At 40.7% G+C, this 21,629-nt stretch overlaps 1 protein-coding gene across 1 annotated transcript in view; it reads left to right on the top strand.

The window, feature by feature from the left end:
• Window positions 1-3,075: 3,075 nt before the first annotated feature.
• The window catches only part of LOC131592339 (carboxypeptidase M-like), a 30,218-nt gene continuing 11,664 nt past the window's right edge, over window positions 3,076-21,629 (top strand). The window contains exons 1-3 of the mRNA XM_058863774.1: window positions 3,076-3,202; window positions 3,358-3,514; window positions 18,745-18,842. Coding sequence (XP_058719757.1) covers window positions 3,185-3,202; window positions 3,358-3,514; window positions 18,745-18,842 — 273 coding nt within the window. The 5' untranslated portion in view covers window positions 3,076-3,184. The remainder of the gene's footprint in view (window positions 3,203-3,357; window positions 3,515-18,744; window positions 18,843-21,629) is intronic.

Raw genomic sequence — 21,629 nt, forward strand, 5'->3', positions numbered from 1 at the left:
TAGTGCAAAAGCAAGCTCATTATTGGGTATTTCGTTTAAGGTCAGCTCCACCTAGTTCCACATTCTTGTGGTCGTTCATTTGTGCTGAATTCACATTCGTCTGATCACAGTGTCCTGTTCTCTGTTAACAGTTATCACTAAGGTCTTTCTGGCTTTGCAACATCTCATATCAGCTACGCTCTACTGTTGTTTAATTCTTTCTCAGCTAATTGCTGCATGGGAGCATGACCTTTGTTAGCTAGCCACTCTTCCACACTGTTTGCCTAGGATGTGATTTCAGATGAGAGTTTCAATAGCAGTGGTGATTCTTAAAAACTTAATCTTTGTTAGTGACCTCTTTTTTAATTCCTAGCCAAAAAGATCTTGACACTTCAGTTATAACGTGGTGCACCTATTTTTCCTTACTGATCTTTGGAAAGTGCAGGAATCCTGCATGAAAGGTGACAAAATACTGATTAGGATTTCAAATTCCAAGGCTCTCCAAAGCCACAAAATTTTCCAGAAGATCCTTTTGCTGCCGTTGCCTATCTCAACTGTGTCTGTGAAGTGTCAGCCTCAGGATGGCACCTAATATTGCATGAAGAGCTGTTCGTACCTGTTGCTTGTGGCAGGAATTTCTGTGGCTGGCACTAGAGGGCAACGCCGCTGCTCTCAGCATCGCGCCGCTGAGCCCCTGCCAGCTCCCTGCTGACATCCCGGCTGCTGAGCTTACATAGAGACCTTCGGGCTTTTCTCCACAGATGCCACGCTCAAGTGCTAACCTAAATAATTACCAGTTGAATACTTTTGAATGGCCGATCCGGAATGTCATGGAGAGGAGAATAATGCTTCTTACAGCAAGAGGAGCTGGCTTCTCTGTGTATGCCACTTCTTCATAAGGGTCACTGCCCACTGAAGTGTGAGAACCACTGCAATCGGGTTTTGATTTTGACCTACTGATGCTAACGGGAGATTTACTGCTAGTTTAGTTTCATTCAGGATTTGATATTTGGTACTGACTTTTACCCACAACTTTAGTGTTATACAGAATATTACTAGCCCAGGCTGGCTTAAAGTGACCTTGTGAAAAGCAATTCAAGTTTATCTCTGAATTTTGTGCAGGCTGGGGGGGGAGGAATGTTTTTTAATTCTGTCACATGTAACTCAAATATTGCCAAACAGTCTGGCTTGTCTTAACTTGCACAGAAACAATCTATCATTTTGAAGACTTCTATATGCAGTAATACTCTCATTTAACCATGACTGTGCTGGCTATATTAGAGGGTGGTGTAATTTCCAAATGAGATAACGCTGTGTGATTACCCAGTATCAAAGGTGACTTTAGTTATTTCATTAAGTTTTTACACCCCTTGCGATTTTTACCGTGTTGCCAGCATCCTACTCTGTCTTGAAATCAGAGTTCTCTGATTTCATGTGATTACCTTGGGAAGGTTTCCAGGTATGTTTATGTGGGATTACCACCTGAGTGTATTTTCTTCCCTGCTTACTCAAGTGGTGTGTCCAGATCATCTTTCAAGGAGCCTATAAATATGTATATTGTACCCAAATAAATTCAGATATGAAGCTCACATACTTGGCTTCTCCCCTCTGCTTCTCTGGTGACATGTTTACAGTGTAACCCCACCGTTTCTCTCCCATTTGACATAGAAGGTAACTATAACCAAAATCAACTATCAACTTTTAATTTTTTTTTTTAACAGAATGTAAAAGACATTCATACATAAGTCTCACAATAATTTTGTTTTGTGACTAAGGGAGAGAAGGTCTTGTTAAATTATAAGAGTTCAAATGAGGTGGAGTCAGTGTATTGGAGAAAGGCTCTGGATCTGTCCCCTCCCCCAGAATACCATAGTGGAAGGAATCCTGTTCAATAGAAATATAATATTACATATCTCTTTTAATCAAGTAGCCTCATAATTTGCATACACTCCTTGTTGTATGCCATATATGATACAGAAGTGTGGTCTGGATGTGGACATCATGCATTTTTAGATATATATGCCTCTGGTACATTGGGATACTACAGATAGTTGCATTAAAATATTGTTTCAACATTTTTTTTCTTAAAAAAAAGGCATTTTTAAATTTAACAGTTTTTGTTCAACAAGAACTTTTGTTAAATATAGTGTCTTCTATTTGGAGCACAGGACTTGTTATTTAGGATCAGCTTATAGGTTCATTTGCTTTAACGTCCTTTTCTGACATTAACCAGCATAGTAAATTTCAGAAGAAAGCAGATGAAATCCCACTGGTGGTTATGACTTTTTTCTCAGTAAAATTATACAGAATTTACAAGCAGCTGTTTTCTAATACTCAGCTGTATCCACATTCATATTCTAAAATAAATGCGGACACTATCTTAGTTTTTGTGGCTGGAAGCCAGCTTAACTTTCTTTCTCTTAGTTCTTTTCAATCTTCAAGACAACAAAAGGTGATGAAAAAGTCTTTGTGGTGAATCCCAAGACCAAGATATCCCCAAGGCAATGTGGTTAGTGCAGAACCAAGGAAAGCACTTAATTGTGTAGATAGAATCCTTTTAGTAAGCAAATACAAGCCTATTAAAAATTAATCTTTAAACAAAACAAGCCAAAGCAAAAAATAGCACTAGATTTTGTTGGATTTGCAGATAAATTCTCTCACTGCCCATGCAGCAGGCTTTGTCTCCGTGCCCCAGGTGCTGCCGTCCTGATCACACGCCAGGACCACACAGGTGCTGAGGAGGAGCTCGGGTTTATTTAACAACCCTTCTCGTGAATCGAAATAACACCGAAAGTCAAAACGTGAGCGTTTGCACCCCTCCCCGGTTTGTTGTTTGGGGTTTTTTAATCCCTACAGACACCTCTGCCCCGCTCCTGTAAGAAAACCGAGGGGAAACCAGCCGTGGCAATGAGAAGAAGGCAGCGCGGAGGGCCGGGCCGCTCGGGAGCCGCGCCCCGCAGGTGAGAACCTCCGGCGGGGCGGGAGGAGGAGGGGACAAGGGACAAGGGGAGGGGTGTCCCCGCGGGGCCCCGACCCCTGGGCGGGCCGGGGGAGCTGAGTGGCCGCAGGCCGCGTCAGTCAGGGGCAGGGCGAGGCGGGCGGGGGATGGCGGCCCCCGCCCGGCCCGGGGCGGCAGTGGCGGGGCGGCCGCGGCAGCATCAGCAGGAGCAGCAGCAGCAGCAGCAGGAGCAGGAGCAGCAGCAGCATGCGGGCGGCGGCCGGGGTAGGGCGGCGGCACCTGCTCCCGGCAGGGCGGGAGGCGGCCAGCGGGACAGGGAGGGAGCGAGGGAGGGAGCGAGGGAGGGAGCTCCGCGGGCTGGCCGCTGCCAGCAGCACGGCGAGGAGCCCGCGGATGGAGCTTCATCTGTTTCTTTCTAGGACGTGGTGGGCATCCTCATCCTCTGCCTGGTTCCTGCGGCGGCCGCGCTGGACTTCAAGTACCACCACACGGAGGAGCTGGAGGCGTACCTGAAGGGGGTTCATGCCGCCAACCCCTCCCTCACCCACTTGCACAGCATCGGGCGATCGGTGGAAGGTAAGGGCGGTGGGACGAGGGGAGAGAAGGCTTTTTGTTCTAATTTAATCGTGGCAGGTGTAGGTAAAGGTGGCGTTTCGTGGGCGCTTGCTGGCGGCGGGGCTGCTCTAACAAACCTCTGTGAAGTTTCGTCTTCCTCTTGCTTAAGCGTGAATAACACACTCTGGCTGAAGCATCGTACGTGTCATCAGGGTAAAAGTTCTCCCAACACTTGGGCTTCTGAGAGTTGGAAACGTCCTGAGTGGCAATTTCAGAAAGAGGCCCGTCTCTATGGAGCGTAGAATATGTGGGACCCCTTTGCCAAGTGTCCGTTCTGGGTGGGACTGTAATTAAAGACGTGTGTTTTCTGTCTTGTGGTTGTGTTAAAAATACCTTCTGATACAAGGTCCTGTGCTGTAGATGAAGAATAGGATTTCAGTCTCGATCCTCACAGGAAAATGTACTGAAATCAATAATCACCTTTCTGACCTTATATAAATGTTTTAATTCATCTCTCTATGATACTATGGTACTTTTTTACTATAAATTTGGGGGGGGAGTGGCTAAGTTTTTAGAAGAGATTTAAAAGATTAGTGCTTATTAGCATATAGACTTTATTGTACACCTGTTTAAACAAAAACAAAACAAAAAAACCCCAAAACAAACAAAAAACCCACAAGAAAACCCAAAAAACCCACTAAAAAGCCCCCCAAAACTGCTTTATTAAACTTGAATTTGAGAAACTAAATCACTCTGAGAAGAGCTATAAAACTAGATAGAAAATCCACTCTTTAGAAAAATCATCTGTTCCTCTAATCCCATTTTGTACCACTGGAAGCATTTGTAGCATCTATTATCAAATCCATGCTTGTGTTTCAAAAAATAAAAATCTGTATTCTTGGTAAATGATCATGAAGACATTTTCGTGCCTTCTCTTCTTCTTTTCATCTATCTCAAAGTAGACAAGGAATCTTAAAGTTATTTATACTGTGTTGGTTTTGGTTTCATCAAAGGCAGAATTAGATTGGATTATATTATTCATCCATTCAAGAGGCTAGTTCCTGTAAGGACAGTTCCCTCCAGTACAAACTAGCAATTATCCACATCCTCATTTTCATACCTTTAGAGAACTGAGCTAGTATTCTGATGATAGGACTAGATTATGACTTTTATGCCAGGAACTCACTGGCTTATCTTTGTGCAGGTAGGCAAAAACCTTTCATCCAACCTGAGAGATTGAAACTTTGGCTTTTACATATCTAGATACCTGAAAGCTGATAACATGAGGTGTTCAACTTGTCTGAGTTCCATCAGCATGAAAACCGGAAAAGCATCATCTCTTGATGGTGATTGAGCAATGCGCATCATTCAGATTTTGATATATTGCCTTTTGCTTTGCCAAACTCTAAGAGAACTGTGTGGGCTCTCCTTGCTGTTATTCTCAGTGTCACATAAAGCAGAATGGCAGTGAAAAATGTTTAGTACTCCTCTATTCTTTCAGTTTTCTCTAAATGTTAGGAGATTCCTATCTTTGTTGAGAAATGAGCATTCAGAGTCACCTGGAATATGGTAGGGAACAGTACTGAATTAGGGTCTAATTTGGTTTTTTTCCTTATACTAATATAAAGTTTTATGACAGAAGTGGTTATATAATTTTGGTGAAAATTAAGTTTCAGTTCTGATCCATGGGTTGAAGTTCTGTTCCTCTATTCTCAGCTAAGCTGACGTGAGCAGGACTGAGCGTGCCGATGCTTGTATGGGTTTCCTAGTGTTGTCTTCCTGCCAATTAGCTAAACCACGATAGCAACATGTACTTCTTGATAGTGAGAAACAGAAATTAATTTAAGTACTATAAAACTGAGATCAATATTATATAGTGAGTTGATATTCCTGATATGAAAATTCTTGATGATGAATACAATATCCCATGGATCAAAGTAACACCTCTAAAGCCAACAGACATTATTTTGTTATTATCATGAATGGCTATTGTTCCCATGTTATTTGTTAGCCTATGTTTTACTCCAATTTTATGTAATAATTGAATATTTTATACTGCCATCTAGACTTCAATTATGAAGAATGTGAAATAAAGGCCTGACTTTTGGTCAGTGCGTGTAGACCCAGAGCTCTGCAAGGATATAAAAATCCACTCTTAAAAGCCCAGATGTGGAGAGTGATAGGATCCTATGTATTACCACTTCAGAAAGTGATTGCATGTATTCAAGAGAAGTCTCTAAACCCTCTTCATGTCAGAAACCTCGCCTGCTTCAGGCAGATCATAAAGTCATTTAGGTCTGGAGGCTATCTAGTCTGAGCTCCTGTTCAAAGCCAGGCTCACTTGAAAGTTAATTATGATTCTCAGGGCCCTCTCCACTCTACTTCTGAATATCTGCAAGGGTGGAGGTTCTGCAGACTCTCTGGGTACCTGAGCCACCTTGCAGCCCATAGGCTACGCAGCTGCAGCCCAGCCAGTCTGCAGTCTATACCTGCATGAGGTTCTTTTCTTGAGTTGGTAACCCAAACATGGGGTTCTTTTGTTCCAGGTGCAGGATTCTGCATTTACCTTGGTCAAACTCCATGAGTTTGCTGTCAAGAAATTCCTTCAGCTTACCAGGGCCCCCCTGAATGGCAGCCCTGGCCCTGATGAAGATAAGAAACAGCATCAGCCCCAGTAGTGACCCTTGAGGAATGCTGCTAATAATTTGCTGTCTCTTGAACCACCAGTTGCTCAGTCCAGTCAGCTTCTGATCTTACTGTAGTCTATTCCTCTAATCCATATTCCCATCTTGTTTGCAAAGACACCATTAGGTTGACTAGACACTGGGACAGGCTGCTCAGGGAGCATCCTTGGAGGCACTCAAAAGCTGTCTGAACACAGTCCTGGGCAGCTGGTTGTAGGTGGCCCTGCTTAAGGAGAGGGGTTGGACAAGGTGACCTCCAGAGGTCCCATGCAATTCCTGAATCTGTGATTCCACTGAAAGTCTTGCTAAGGTCAAGACTAAAGAAATAGGGTGCTTTGCTCCCTCTCACTAAGTCGGTAATTTCTGCATAAAACCCAAAAAGTGTGATTTGTTATGGATAAATTTGAGGTGAGATTTACATAGTGTGTTTATTTGATGCATGTAGGCTGTAATAGCAATGTGCGCAACAGAATCTGTATCAAGATCTTCAATGGAAAATGAATGAAAAGATGCCAAATTTGTTTTGTGGTGGTTTACATTGCCATATAGAAATTCCCCCCTGCCAGGTTACTGGGAGCACCTCTGCCAAATTACTGGGAACAATGTGTTCTAGATAGGCAATAGCCTGTTCAGTCTCCAGATCTGATTTGGAAGCTATGATATTTAATGATGTATCTCATCTGCCAAGCTGCTATCCTTAAATAGGATGAGAAAGGAGTTTAAAATATGTAGCTCACTGGCTGACAAAACTGAGTGTTACCTTTTGCTCTAATTTAATAGGTATCCTCAGATCCCTCAAGATTTGTAGGTGATTTGTGTGTGAGAAACCTGACATGGTCTTTGCAGTAGATAGGCAGAGGTATGTGATGGCCCAGAAAATACCTTAATTCTTTTATATTGTTTCAGGTGTGTTGTTGAGTAAAGTTACAAACTCTTTTAGTCAGGAGTTCAGTTTTCTAATATGTCCACTATCAGAACAGCGTGTGCACTCTATAATAATAGAGGAATCTGTGGAGCTGCATCAGTCTGGGATGGGAGAATGGGACCTGGTGTCATATTCACTAAACATGTCATATTTAATCCTATTAACCCATCCTGCCTAATGCCACCCCAGTGAAAAACAGACTCTCTTCAGCAAGCAAATCTTAGAGTGCATTACCAAAAGGAAAATAGTCAATGCATGTGCATGATCTGTGGCTTTGCATTGTTCAAGATACAGTGCTGCTGTTATTCTTTGAAAAGAAAATGAAGGTGGTGGGAAGCCGACTTAAGGATTCTAACAGACTTGATGACCTCCCTAGGAGGACAAAACCAGCCAGGTATTGGAGGAGTGGAGTAACTTTTGTAGTAGATCCACACTCTAAAAGGTCTTTCCAGATACACTCTGGATTGAGATAAAGTGATAGCATTCTAATTACAGCTTGGTTTAGATCTAGATTTTCTGGAGGCCAGTCTGCATTTTTAGAATTCCAGTTGACTTGGGACAGTTGTAAACATCCTCAGGCCAGATTCTGCTCACTGAGGGTAAGGTTGTGTATGGTTAAAGTACCCATGTCTTTACCTAGTGAAGTTTCAAAGTTGACTTTAGATATTAATATCCTTTTGGCAGATTTTATCATTGGAGAGACAAAAACTAAAACAAACTGATTTTGTTCTGGTTCCACTAGAAATTCTCAGAAATACCTTGCAAAAGAGCTGTCCTGAAAGCTTCTTTGTTTGAGAACTATGTGGTTTAGTCATCCAATTCTGATGAACAGAATATTGATGGTGAACACCAATATTCAGTTGCTCTCTCTGTCGCCCTTGGACTGACACATTCTATCCATTAATCTTAAACAGTGCTAAATTTAGGGGAGTAGTAGATCTTGCTTATTAGCATTGTGCTATCCCTGCTCTGTAAACAAGAGAGGCTGAAATGTGCAGGGGCTGTATGTACGGTGAGTTTTACAGTGCGTGCAGGACTCTCTCGTGGCTGCAGGCATGGACTGTGCTGTGGACTACAGGGACGGTGTGCTCAGCAGGGCTCCCAGCAGGCCAGGCTTCTCAGTGTGCCTGTTGGAGCACATTGTGTCTCCTTCCTGCCTGCATTCCTGTGTTTTCCTCCTTGGCAAACAGGAGGGAACGAGCATGCCCAGGTTTCCATCTGATAAGCAGCTGTGACTTCAGCAAAAGGGCGTGCTAGGGATTAGGACTCAGGTAGTGCCTGGTCATACAGTCAGTAGAAAACCCAGGCAATTAGCCTGCCCATCGTTCCTCACCAACATCTGTGGAATGTGTACCCAAGATGTGCCAGAGGTCAGCCTGAATCTCCTGACTCTTCTGATACAGTGCAATTAAAACCTTTAGGCATTTATGGGTGGCTATTGAACAGGGGAGTATTGATTTAAGGTTCACTGCACTTCAGTGAAACTATTTAATAATAAAAGCCCAGGCATTGTACTTATCTCCTCTATACATTAATAGTCTGTGTATGTAGCTGGGAAAAAATAGGAACTCATTTTAACTTATTTATTGTGACACAGTATGGAAGAAGCCTTAGTTACTACCATCAACAGTAGAGTGCATTGTAAATTCTATTGAATTTACATTACAGACTTTTATATTCTGGATGTTTTTACTTTGTTTAAAGTACTAGAAAACAAGTTTTACTGCTGGAGAAAACAAAGCTGAAACACATTATCCATAAAATGTTTGTATTCTACTGGAATTATTATTGGGTAGGCTCAGGGGTTCTGGCACTGCCCAAAAATAGAATGAGGTTTTATACAGCCCACTGTACTTGGAGGTAAGTTTCTTCGTGTTACCCATTATTAAATGCTAGTACCACTGTTTTTAAAAGAAGGAAGAAAAATGAAAGGTAGTACAGGGCATTCTTTTTGTCTTAAAAATAAACAAATTACTTAGATGAAAATCCATAGTAAATATGTTGTCTTTAAACATTTTATTGCAGATTTTTTTTTTTTTTTGTTACATTATGTGGGGTATATTTGTGTAGAAGATTGTTACCTTAGGCTTGTTCCATTTGACTACTGCAGATGACTTTCCTCCTGTCTCCAATCCTTGTTAGTGTCTCTTCTTCCCTTCCCTCCTCCTTATCCCCACCCCACAAATTTCCTTACAGGCTCCTCATGCAAGTATGCTGTGTATAGATAATATAAGCATTGAGGTTTTTCAAAGTTCGTTTTGAGAAACAAGAATGAATGAGACATTTTCCATTCTGAGGGCCCCATGATGCAAATTATACTAAAGTTGCTTGTCTCCAGTCCAGAGTTCCATGTAAAAATGGGCACTCTAAAACTTACTGTGATAGTTACATTCTTATCCATGCTTGCCTGCTTCTGAATTTTTTTCCTGTTATGTGTCACTTGCTCTTTTTCATGTCTTTCCTCATAACCATCTTTGTTCTTGTCTTTGACAGTATGTAGGGCATTTAAATGTATGTTAACAAGATTCTAAGTAGGTTTATATGTTCATTTAATTATTAAAAAGGCGTTTGGGTTCATGGGTGGGCTTGATATTAATAGGCTTGTAAACTCTATTTGTAGCACATTATGTGAATCACCGTGATGGGAAAGAGAAACAAAACAGAAGGAGTACTGGCTCCTTCCTGGTTTATCTAGTGAAAGCTAAATCATGACTTTAAAAACAAGAAGTATTAGTTTGTGTTCTTAAGTCTTCAGCTCCCAACTGAGCTTTGCTTTAAATCATGCGTTTAAGTAGAAGTCACCATTACTATATTAGCTCTAAATTCGAAGCCTGTTTGTCCTAACTGAAGCTAAAAGTTCTTTTAGCACTGAAATATAGATTCATATATGATCTGACTGCATCTTCTAGCAGTTTGACTTCTGTGATGCGACACAAGTAGTTTGTGTGCAATCAGTCCTCCAACAGCCAAGTACTAAGGTTTTATCTGATGATAACAAGACTTAACTTTGCTTTCCTTTTTTCCTTTTTTTAACTTTTGCTTTACTTTTTCTTTTTTTTCTTTTTTGCTTTTTATATGAATCATTTATAAGAAGCATGTCGTTTGGTCGACATCAGATCTTTAAAAGATTGATAAGCTTAGACTTTACTCTTGGAGATGCAGTCACTTACTCTGAGCACATTCCTATTCTCTTGCAGTGAAAGTAAAATTACTTTCTTAAGTCTTCTCTTCTTTACACTTGCTGTGAATTGGTCAATCATTTTCGTCCTGCCTTCTATGATCTCTCCTACTTAAATACACTCCTTGCAGAAAATTCTGTGGGAAAGTTTGTTTGTTTTTTTCCTGTGGAACATGCTGTATCAGAGATTTCGGTCCCAGCCTAAATAAATAAATAAGTGTGAGAGGAACCTACACTAACAATATAAATCAAATGTTTCTCGTATATAAACTGTTATCTGGTACTGAAATTTTCATGTTGTAACTTCAAAATGGAAAGATCTGGTTTAGAAGTAGTACACTGTTTATGTGAGCAGCATTTATTTAGAATCAGCCTTGTGGGAAAAATCTCTGTTCTCCTGCATCCTCTCTACCTTTTACTTTGTAGTTCTTTGGTTGCAGGATATATTTGCTGAACTATTTTTCAGAGCAATAACGGGCTTAAGGCTGCAGCCTTCCAGATTTCCATCAGCAAGACTTTGCAGCTTTCTGTGTTTGTTTAGAACTGGGGAGAATTGACTACTGGATATTGTAATTCACACCAGTGAAGTTAGCAATGCTCTGGGGCTCATGTAACATAGAGTCAGCAATTACAGCTGGTGGATGCAGTATCCATATCCTTTCCTGGTGTTGAGGAAGTAAATATGTAACACAATTTATATTTTGGGGGTTTTGTTTGTTTTAAAACTAACTAAAATACAGAGCTCAGGATACTAACAATGGTGCACCATGGACGTAAATCAGTGTTTTTTCCCCGCCTCACTCCTTGTAGGAGTCTGCATTTTGGAGCATTGTGCATAGGTTTCTAGCCCTGTAAATGAAATGTGATTCTAATCACAAACTTAAAGAAATTAAACTCTTATCTCGTGCTTCAGTTTTACCCAGATGGTCAGCTTGCCTGTGTTCTCCTTTCAGCTTGAGAAGAACTTGATAACACATCCCTCCTTCCCCAGGCAATGAGACTTTTTAGCAGAAAAGCATTTCTAGTAGCTTTCCATTCACTTCCCACAAAAGAAGAAGAGCAGTGTGCCCTGCATCCCTTCTGCTCAGCCTTTCTGCCTAGGACCTCTGGCTGTAAACCCTTGAAGGAACCAGTCTTGCCTATTTTCAGGGCCACCTAATTAAAGGTTTGCTGTGTGTAGCTATGGCATATTGTGTTCACATAAGTACATGGAGACCTACTTATGGTCATGGCACCAAGCCTGACAGAGTTCAAGAGGCATTTGAACAACGATTTCAGGCAGATGGTGTGACTTGGGAATATCCTGTTCAGAGCTAGGAGTTGGACTTCAGTGATCCTGATGGGTCCCTTCCAGCCCAGCATATTCCATGACATTAATTAATTGTTTGCAAGACTTCTTACAATGAAACATTTGTTCATTAGACAGTTGTTCTGTACATGTTTTTGCGTAGAAGAGAGGTCTAGATAGTTTTTAGGGCCAAGACTTTCCTTTGAATGAAATCTGAATGTGCATGTGATTTCTAAATTTTCTGAAAGTTACGCTTTTGGAACCTTCTATTAATTTGAAGATTAATTTCATGAAGTGGATATAGAAAAAGATAATGCATTGGGCTGGCTGTAGATCTCTTCCTCTCACATCTGAGAGAATACCTTCCCTGTAAAACTGCTCAGTCTTATAAGCTATGCGGTGGCTTAAATGTGAGAAAGAGGTTAGAGGATGTTTCTAAGCAGATGATTCTTCAGTTTGATATCTAGGAAATACTTGTTGTTATGGGAAAGGTCAGACCATGGCAGTTGGAGTTGCTTAATTAAATTATTGTAGCTGCTACATAACGTGCTGAGCTCACAGTGGATTTAGGACAGTTGAGTTACATTTCCTGTTTGTCCCTAGCCAGTGTGTTCTACATCCATGGTCCTGCAGTTACCTGGGGCATTTACACAGAGCTTGAGCACGTCTAAAAAAGTAACATTTATCCTAAGTCTAAAATAAAAGCAAATTCTGTTCTCAATAAGAAATGTAGTCCTACTGTGTCAGTTCAAACGTTCAGTCTGGTCCAATATTCTGTTTTCCAAAGAACAGCTAGAGAAACTTATGGGAATAAGGTAGGCACAGATGCCTTCCCTGGTATGCACTTCAAGCAATGTGCAATGTGCAGGATGATTCTGATGAAGTATATTTCCTGCTCATGTTGTGCCTAAAGTACAAAACTTGCTTTGATACACAATTGCATTAGGCTGATCTCAAAATCCCAAGAATGAACAGAGGCCATCAGAACATGTGTGTTCAAGAGACCAAGGACCAATTTCTTGCAGCTAGTAACACAGCCTGATTAACATTAACTAAGATTAACATTTTAGCTGTTGCCTTGTGTCTTTGTTACCTTTTCTGAAAGCCAGTTGCTAATGTTTCTACAGAGACATTTTGATAAGACAGAATCTGGAAACAACTGGTCAAGGTAATGTAGTTTGTTAATTAAACCAGAGACAGATGATCACGACAAAGACTGGATTATTTGAAAAAAGTTAATCTAGCTTCCATTTCTTCCCACCTTTATTGGGTTAAAAAAAAATAGGGGAGGGGAGCCACTCAGTGTCTGGATTTGTCTGCCTGTCAGTGTTGAGATGTGCATGGTTTTGAACTTCCTATTCTTGAGGCAAATACAATGTCTGAGATCTCACAAGGATTTTTGCAGGATAGGTGTAGCAAGTCTCTTGGTGAGGTACTTCAGTGAAATGAAATTAGAGTGCACCAGTAGCTTCTCAGCCACGTGTGAACCACAACCTGTAGTGTAGTCCCTCTGTTACCTTCAAGCGGCAGAAATAGTTCTGACTGCATCTGGAGGTAAAAGCATAGGCTAAACAGAACTGTTGAATCTGGATAAATTGCACTTTAAAAGAAACCACCCCTCTCCCTTATGGCTGGCTTGTGTTATAAGCAATCACTTTATTCACGATGATCCAATGGTACTGCTGTGAATGGGTAATATTTATTGTTTTCATGTATACAATAGCTTTTCTGAAAATTACCAGATGCATACCAGTTTCCCAGCTTTCTCAGAAAATAAAGTACCCTTTTTTAGAACTAGGTTTTAAAACCCTCTGGTGATAGAAACAAGAGTCAGTGAAAAGGGAAAATAGTCTATTTGGTTTCTGGGTGTAAATATGAAGGCAGTCAGTGTAAGTAGTAGAAAAAGCCTGCTCAGACTATTTCTATGTGTCTGTGGTGTTCTCATCTTCTTAGTGAGCAATACTGAATAAGTCTAGTATAACTTAATTTAAAAACAGTATTCCCTCTGGGTGGCTTTTCTATGGCAAATTTATTTTTATTTCTTGATTTTTGTTCAAATAACCTGGAAGGTACTATTGTAGAGACTGAGCTCTGCATTGGCAATTTTTAGTGGTTTTGTGCATAAAGAGTGTGTTCAGCTTGATTATGAGAACTGGAAATGGTGCAGTGATGACTCACATGCACATAGGAAAGAAAGGCTTGCTGTTCTCATAAGATACAAGTCTTGTGAAAGTGTCCAAAGCAGCTATGGATGTCCCAATCAACCAAAGATTTTTAAGCCTTTAGGAAGATAAGCAAGCATGTGAACCATGAATTGTTTTGACTCCCTTCCTTTCTCAAGTGCTTTGGATACAAATAAACAGTATCTAGTGGTTTTTGGAGTCGTTGTTTATTCTGACAGTTTATTCTGCTTATATGGTGCTGACTCTAATTTAGAGTGACTAGTGTAATCTCTTGGAGTAGATAGGAACTGATTAAATAGTGGGAAAATTATACTTGTATTTACTTTTTGCCAAGAGAGAGTGTCTTATGTCTGTAATAAGGGATTTGTGGGAAGGGGCCAGAAGTATTAAGTTTAGCAGTGGCCCCCACATAGTGACACAGTGGCTGTGATAGACCTGTAGCTGAATGTTACCTTGGGGTCTTTTGGCTTTTTTTTCTGCTTACCTAAGCACCATGCTGAATATTGCCAGATATGCCTGGTTGATGTATGTGATTGATCTGTATCTCTTCATTCTTTAAAATACCTTGAAGACTTTCTTATATTTAAAGTTTCCTAGCTCTTCTGGGCATATAAACTTTGTTCATTGCTAGTACCACTGCTACTGCAGGCCAAGTCTTTACATAATCTGTTCTCAGTGGACCATGCTACACCTGAAAGTAAGGACAAATACTCACAAAATAATTTGGTGTACCAGTTGTTCTTACAGATGTTTGTCTGATCTCAGCTTCAGATATGTAGCTTATTTTGGGGGTGTTTTGCTCAGTCTGGATAGATTAAAATCACATGTTTGTTTATGTTTATAAGCTATTTCTGCAATACTGCTACATCAGTCATTCCAATTAACCATTTCTGGTTATACAAGTAATGTACTGGTACGTCAAGTTCTGTTAGAATGTGAATCAAGCCATATGTGTTGTTGGGCTGTCCCCTTGCAGAAGAAAAGTTCCAAAGTTGCTTTAGATTTTCCAAATTGACTTGGTGATGACAAATCAGAGTACCTCAGGGCAAGGGTGCTGCTGGTGATGGTTTAGCAAAGGGAATTACACTTGAAGTCCTTCATTAGCTGTGGTAGTGTTTTACTGAAAGACAATGTTGCCCTGAGGAGGCTCATCTGCCTGGAGAAGAGAATGCTTAGGGGGGAATCTTATCACAGAAATCTGGTACTTGAAGAGTGGTTACAAAAAGAGTGTGTTGTAATGCATTTTTGAGTGGATTCTCTCTCTTCGAAAGGAGCCACATGGAAAAAGGCAAGGGGCAATGGGCACAAGTTGCACTATGAGAGGTTTCATCTCAATATAAGAAAGTTTTTTACAGTGAGAATCATTCACTGGAACAACTTCCCTGGAAATGAGGTAGCGTCCTCCTCACTGGTGGTTTTAAAGATGCAAATGAACAAAATGCTGAATAATCTTATCTCGGTTTTCCCATGTAGGGTTGGACCAGATGATCTCTTGAGGTTCCTTCTAGCCTGGGCTGCTCAATAATCCTGAGATTGGTTCTATGATTCAATTGCTCTGGGACCTTGCAATCTAATGAGAGTTAATGTCTCTTTCCCTCTTCTCTGTCCTGCATCTTTATAGGTAGGAACTGCCTCATCACAGATGAGCATTACTACAGTTCCTACCCATGAAGCCAGTGTGCAACTCATGGCCAACCCAGGAGGACTGTAGTCAGTCTCCAAGCCTTTTCTTGGACACAGTGGTCTTCCCTTCAAACTCTTGAATCAGTACCCTAGCCTGACTGGTACTGACAGGGGGTCTGAGCCATTCCCCAGTCATTTCACTTCATTTCCTAGCCATAACTTCCTTTGAAATGACATGTTTCTCATAAATGAAGCTTTAAAGAACAAAGTGAAGAAAAGCAGAAATAAAATTCAGAACAAAAACAGGGAGCACAATCCAGTCACCAACATCTACAAATTGATTTGGTTTCTTTCCCACTGGATCTGGAGATCAGCTTCAATTCTTCCTTTTAATTACCAGTTTTTGTACATCTGTTTAGAATACTTGACACTACATTGCGAACTAGTGGCAATGCTAGAAAACTTTGTAAAAAGTTAAAAAGGCTTCTTATTCTGCTAGAAGCTGTGTGGTCTGGCTCTGCTCCAAAACAAGTCTTGTTACTTGTCCTGAGACACACAGTTAGAAACACACGTTTGTCTTCATCACTTGAAATATAGTTCACTAATTAGTTGACGTCAGTTTTGGTTTGGCAATTTGGCAGTGAGAAGTGGCTTTTCAAAGCATGAGAGGAAGCTTAGCTGTTCCCTTCAGGTACCAAACCATAGTTATCTAGGCTTTACTGATTAAAGGAAACCATCCATATGCTGAATCTTTTTATATGCAGTTAATTACAGCCGTATGGAAAGAAATCTTACATCATCCCTCATAGATACAATATCCAGTACTGCAGGCTGAACAGACCCAGGAATGTATTTTAATTGTTAATGGAAGGTTTAGTACTTCTTACAAGCTGGAAATGCCAGGAAATAATTGGTATCCCAGTTCATGGGAGTGTTTATAGTGTAGATGGCCCTCACACAAACTCTGAACAGTCTGAACACTAATGCAGGAAAGACCAATTTACATCAGGACTTAATATTAGTCTATACTTAGCTCTTCCTTGTGTTTCCCATGAGTGCGATTCACAGTGAGAGCAGCAGGAATGAGTACTGCTGATGGCAAGACAGTGGAAGTATTATTTTTGTATTTGAAAGCAGAATATGCTATTTTTTGTAGAAAATATTAAATGATGGAAACATCTACTGCACTTTAGCTCTACTTGGACTCTGCTTGAGTATATATCATGAGGTGCATGTTGTAGGGCTGTAGCAGCCACCTTTAGGTTTGGGCTGTGGTGGAAAGGCTGCAGTCACCGCTGTAAGCAGGTGTGTTCCTCTTGGTGCAGAAGTCCACATAGCAACTGACACCAAGGAGGGATGTCTGAATTTGCCTTCCAGTAGAGGGAATGAAGCTGGGAAGCAGGGCTTAAAGGGCATAAGGACGAAGAATCATAAGAGCATTCTGGAAGGACTTCCTTGGTAATTCATTGCAAGTTGCCCCAGGATACAACTATAGAGAGAATGACACATTGCAGAGTTGGAAAGCATGTTGAGGTGGTTGTCCACACTTGATTATGAATAACAGTTTTTTCACTACTAGGATTGTTTTCAGTTCCAAACATATTCTACTGCAGCAAACCTTGCATCTGTTTTCACCGAGCTGCAGGATGGTTGAGATTAGAGGAGACCTATGAAGGTTTTAGAGAGGAGAAGGGCTAGGGTGAGATGATTTGTGTTCTCTTTCTTTCCTTTTTAAAGAAGAATGTGATTTAAAGCTAGTATCTTTGGGTTCTCCACTTGGCAGCTTGTCTAAGCTTACAGAAATTAAAATTTTTCTTTCTTTTTAATGAAACAGTGGTTCTACGTACAACAAGGCCAAATAACTAGCTCTTACCAAATCAGTTGCACAAAATTATTTTTAAGGTATGGACGGCTTGCTCATGTTGTCCTTTAATGAACGAGTCAGTAGCATCATCTGACAGCTTTGTGCACAGCATGGTTACAGGGGTTGAACACCAGGATCTTCAAGAGCAGCTGTAAAACCAGGGGATACTGAGATCACTCTTTGTTCAATCTGTCAGCTCTCAGCACTGTCTTGCTGCTTCTTGATCCTAAGCCTAAGACTCTGATTCTATTGACTGAGAGTTTAGTTTGGCAACCACTGTCTTCAGTTTTACCTCTCTTACAATTGTTTCAGTGCATCTTGCAGTGTTGCTTCAGTCCTCTTCAAGTTTTCCTCTGGTTCCTGAAGCCATGACCCTTGTGGTATAGCTGCTGTGAGTCAGCTGCATAGCTAGAAAAGAAAACAAAAATGCTGTGGCATGTGCATGACTACAGGGGTCATGCCTTCAGGAATGGGATATGCTCCAGAGTTTGTTTACTTCAGATTTGATGATCCACAAAGATTTAGGAAATAAGGCTTTTTATAGTACTGCATATATTAGCTCCTGCGTTCTTCTTTCCCGCAAGTAGCAGTGGTGGCTGGGCTCCTCCCAGGTGGGTTGTGGGTCCCAGCAAGCCCTCTAGCACGCTTGCAGGGCCTGGGCATTAGCAATCCATAGCCTGGCACTGCTATTGTCAAGGAACTGGTCCAGTTTCATTGCTGCCATCTACTGAAACATGAGTTTTCCACCTCACTGAGCAGACTAGTGGGAAGCACAGATTTGCAGATGAGGTCTGAAATGCCACAGTATCACTAAAAATAGTAACAAAAAATGCCCTCTCCTCTCCCTCTCCCCTGCTTAAGTGTGGACTTCAAAAATGTGTGTGCTTATTTTGCTACTTAAAGTTCAGCTTCTTGTGCAGCTTTAATGGTTCTAACTAATAATCTTTCTGTAGCTATTAATTCTTCCCCTGCTAATATACTTGAGATATGTCTCTGATACAGCTCTTTCTAGTACCTCCTGTTTTCTGAGCAATAATGCATGCAATTAGCTTTTCTGTGTTGTCTTCAGTACAAAACCAGATGTTCTTTCTTTGTGATAATGAAAACTTCTGTATATATTTTAGAAAATCCTTATGATTTAAAAATGGAGGGGGAGGGAGGGGGAAGAGTGGTCTTATTTGCTAAATTTAATTTGCAAAGTGTTTATTACCAAAAAAAAGAGCCTTCTTTTCTAGTCCTGGTTAAATGCTTTAGAAATTGCAGGGCTTATTACAGACTTGGGCAGAAGGCAAGGCATATTTATTTCTATAACTAATATTGCAGATATTCATAGAATAAAAGATCCCCACAGTCTACTTTGATATGTTATATATGGGATTGAGTGGGCACCAATGAAATATGAGAAGTTTTACAATGGTCTTGCTGACCAACTCTTTTTATTCTTCTAAGGCTTGTATGATTTTACACTTGTTTTAAAAAATGTCCTTTCCCCTTCCCCTCTTAAAGGTAGAGACCTGTGGGTTCTTGTTCTGGGAAGGTTTCCAACCCATCATAAGATTGGCATTCCAGAGTTCAAGTATGTTGCTAATATGCATGGGGATGAGGTACGTTTCAATTTTTGCAATGTCATTTATACCAAATACACTTACCAGAGGTTTAGAGTGAGCTCCTCTCAGGCATGTGCTTCTTATTACTGAGGCATGATATAACTCAAGGAAGACAAAATATGTGTGTATTTATTGAGAAATTTTCAGAATAAAGTTCCCTTGTTTTTGTGGAAGGGCCTTAAGAGACCTTACATCATGGTGAAGAGTCCTACAATCCTGCACTGAAGACCTCTCTTAAGTAGAGAGCTTTGTCTTCTCCAAGTGAGTAAACCCAGAGGCTTTAAGTTGCCTAGCAATGAGTCAGATGCAGTAGTTTGCTTGTACATTGTTACTGCCTAGGCATGAAATATGACTGATAGAGCTCTTCAAACACATACTACGATTAAATAATAATTGCTGTGAAGCATCAAATTATTTATTGTAGGAAGAAAATTTATCTTGGGAACCTTAAGCTAGGAACAGCTAGATTCACCTGAGATAACACAGAGTACGAAAGGAAAAGCAATGCCAGAATAATAAACTTGCTCTGGGAATAATGCCCACTTATTAACGATCAAGGAGAAATGGTGATTATGAGCCTACCTAGTGCAGTACTTGAATCTGAATCAGAAAGAATCAAAGCTTCACTGTATAATACTTTTTTGCTTTATATTTCTTCTATTGTTTAGCTTTAGCTGATTATATTAGTCATCTTCAGGAGAGGTTTAAACTGTGCAGTATGTTTTCATGCAGTCTTTCATGTGCAGGTTAAATAATATAACAGGAGGAGCAAGATATATATGTATATGTATGTGCTACACTGTGAATTCCCAAATCTAAGAAAAATGGCTATAGAAGAAAGTGTATCCTGTGCAAAGGGTAAGGTGTCACGAGTTGTTGCTGTTAACAATACTGTGTGTGAGCACTTGCACGCCTACAGGCACTTGTGACATGATGTGCCAAGAATGTTCCCCAAGTTAGACTAGTTTCACCTTGTTCGACACTGGCCTTGCTCAAAGTGTTGCTGGGAGTTTGACTGCTTGGGAATTTAACTCTGTGTGGGAGGAAGCTGATTCACGGTGTCAGATGGGTACATTTGTTACTGGGTGCCCAAGACGGGGTTTGCAGCTCCTGGAACCCGCTGTGTGCCACCAAGGCATCTGGGAACTGAGGCTCCATACTGCAGTCCCTGCAGACTGCTGGAGGGGATTGCAAACCTGTGACTGGAAATCGCCCAGCTTTGACGGGGAGGAGGTGGAGGGCAGGATATGATCTCATCCAGAATGGGCTAGCTTGCAAATCCAATATTGCTGGACTGCAAAAGGCCACACATACTGAAGTCTCCACAAGGAAGCGCCCCTGTCATTATCACTGCCCAGCTGGATGTGTAGAAAGAGCTTTGACCATAGAAACACACACTGTTTGCACATCCACAGGGCTGGGAGTTGCTGGGGATTGGCAACTCGGATCACTGCCTAGGATCTAAGTTTTTATTGACAACATGAGGAAATGAAGCAAGATTTTCTTTTAAAGTCAGACACTGTGCCAGACAGTCTGAGCAGGGTTGGTCCTTGAGCTGCCTAGCTAAGAGGTCCTACATTCCAGTTGTTTGTCAGACCAAGTTCACACCTAGGGAACATTCCAGAAATAGAGCTATTCTTCCTTTTCAGGCCCTCATGATGATTTTTGCCCTATGGGTTATTTTGGAGCATACAGGTAACACACAGTTGGTGTTTGGTTATTTTTTTATCTGATCATAAATGTATTTCAGATGGCAGGAAATTAATTCCTCATATAGAGAAGCATTGGTGAACTTGAATAATTTTTTCCCATAATCTAAGATTCTGCTGTACCAGTCACTGGGGATAGATTCAATTAATCCCTACAATATATTAAGCAGATAAATTTTGCACTAATTATCTAACAGGCTTCAACTTGTATGCCAGAGTCTTTCATAAATTGGAATTACAGGATTATGGGTTCATTGATTGGGTCTTTTGTGCTTCAGTAATGTCTTCCACAAAAGATACAAAGTGAGACGTTCTGTTCTCAGGTGTTGTTTGGTGTTGCTGCCCTTCTAACCTGTTATGATCACACATATGACACTTAACTTTGACTCAGCTGGCCTACTGCTCCAAAATCATAAAAGTTGGGGTGGAACCTGAATTACATGTGTGTGGGCTGTTCACACATGCTGCTGGAAGAAAATCTAGGTTATTTGGAAAGCTGCCCAATAGGGAAGCTCTAATAAAGTAATGTGAGTACACAATACCAGGAAAGGAGTATTATTTTTTTTCAGAACTGAAAAAAATTATTTTTTTAGTAAGTTCATTTTTCTTGGTACTCTAAGACATAAGTAGCCAAGATTTAAAAGATTTTAATTTGTGCTCACTGTAGCCAGATAGAGTGAACTTTTCCCCCAGATCCACTGAGAGGCAACAAAAACTTCTCCCATTCTTTGTGTTGCCTGTATGAAGCTGGACACCATTTTTAGCAGTACTTTTTATATAACCTGAGCCAACTTAAAACTGATTTAAGCTAACTTTAATCAAGATGGTGGTAATTGACTGCACAAAACTCATAAGCCTGTGAAATGTTAGTAAAGTCTTCAGGGGCAAGGTGAAGGAGAGGTTGCCTGATCTTCTGGGGCAATTCCCATTCTGAATTAGACAGCAGCCTCTCTTACTTGAAATATCTTCTCTTTCTAAGTCACGCATTTCTCCCTGGGAGAGAATTCCTCCTGCTTAACATTGACCACAACCAAACCCCTAAATACTCCTAAATCATAAATGGAGCAGAACTATC

The sequence above is a fragment of the Poecile atricapillus genome, chromosome W, assembly GCF_030490865.1.
Source record: "Poecile atricapillus isolate bPoeAtr1 chromosome W, bPoeAtr1.hap1, whole genome shotgun sequence".
NCBI classification, from domain to species: Eukaryota; Metazoa; Chordata; class Aves; order Passeriformes; family Paridae; genus Poecile; species Poecile atricapillus.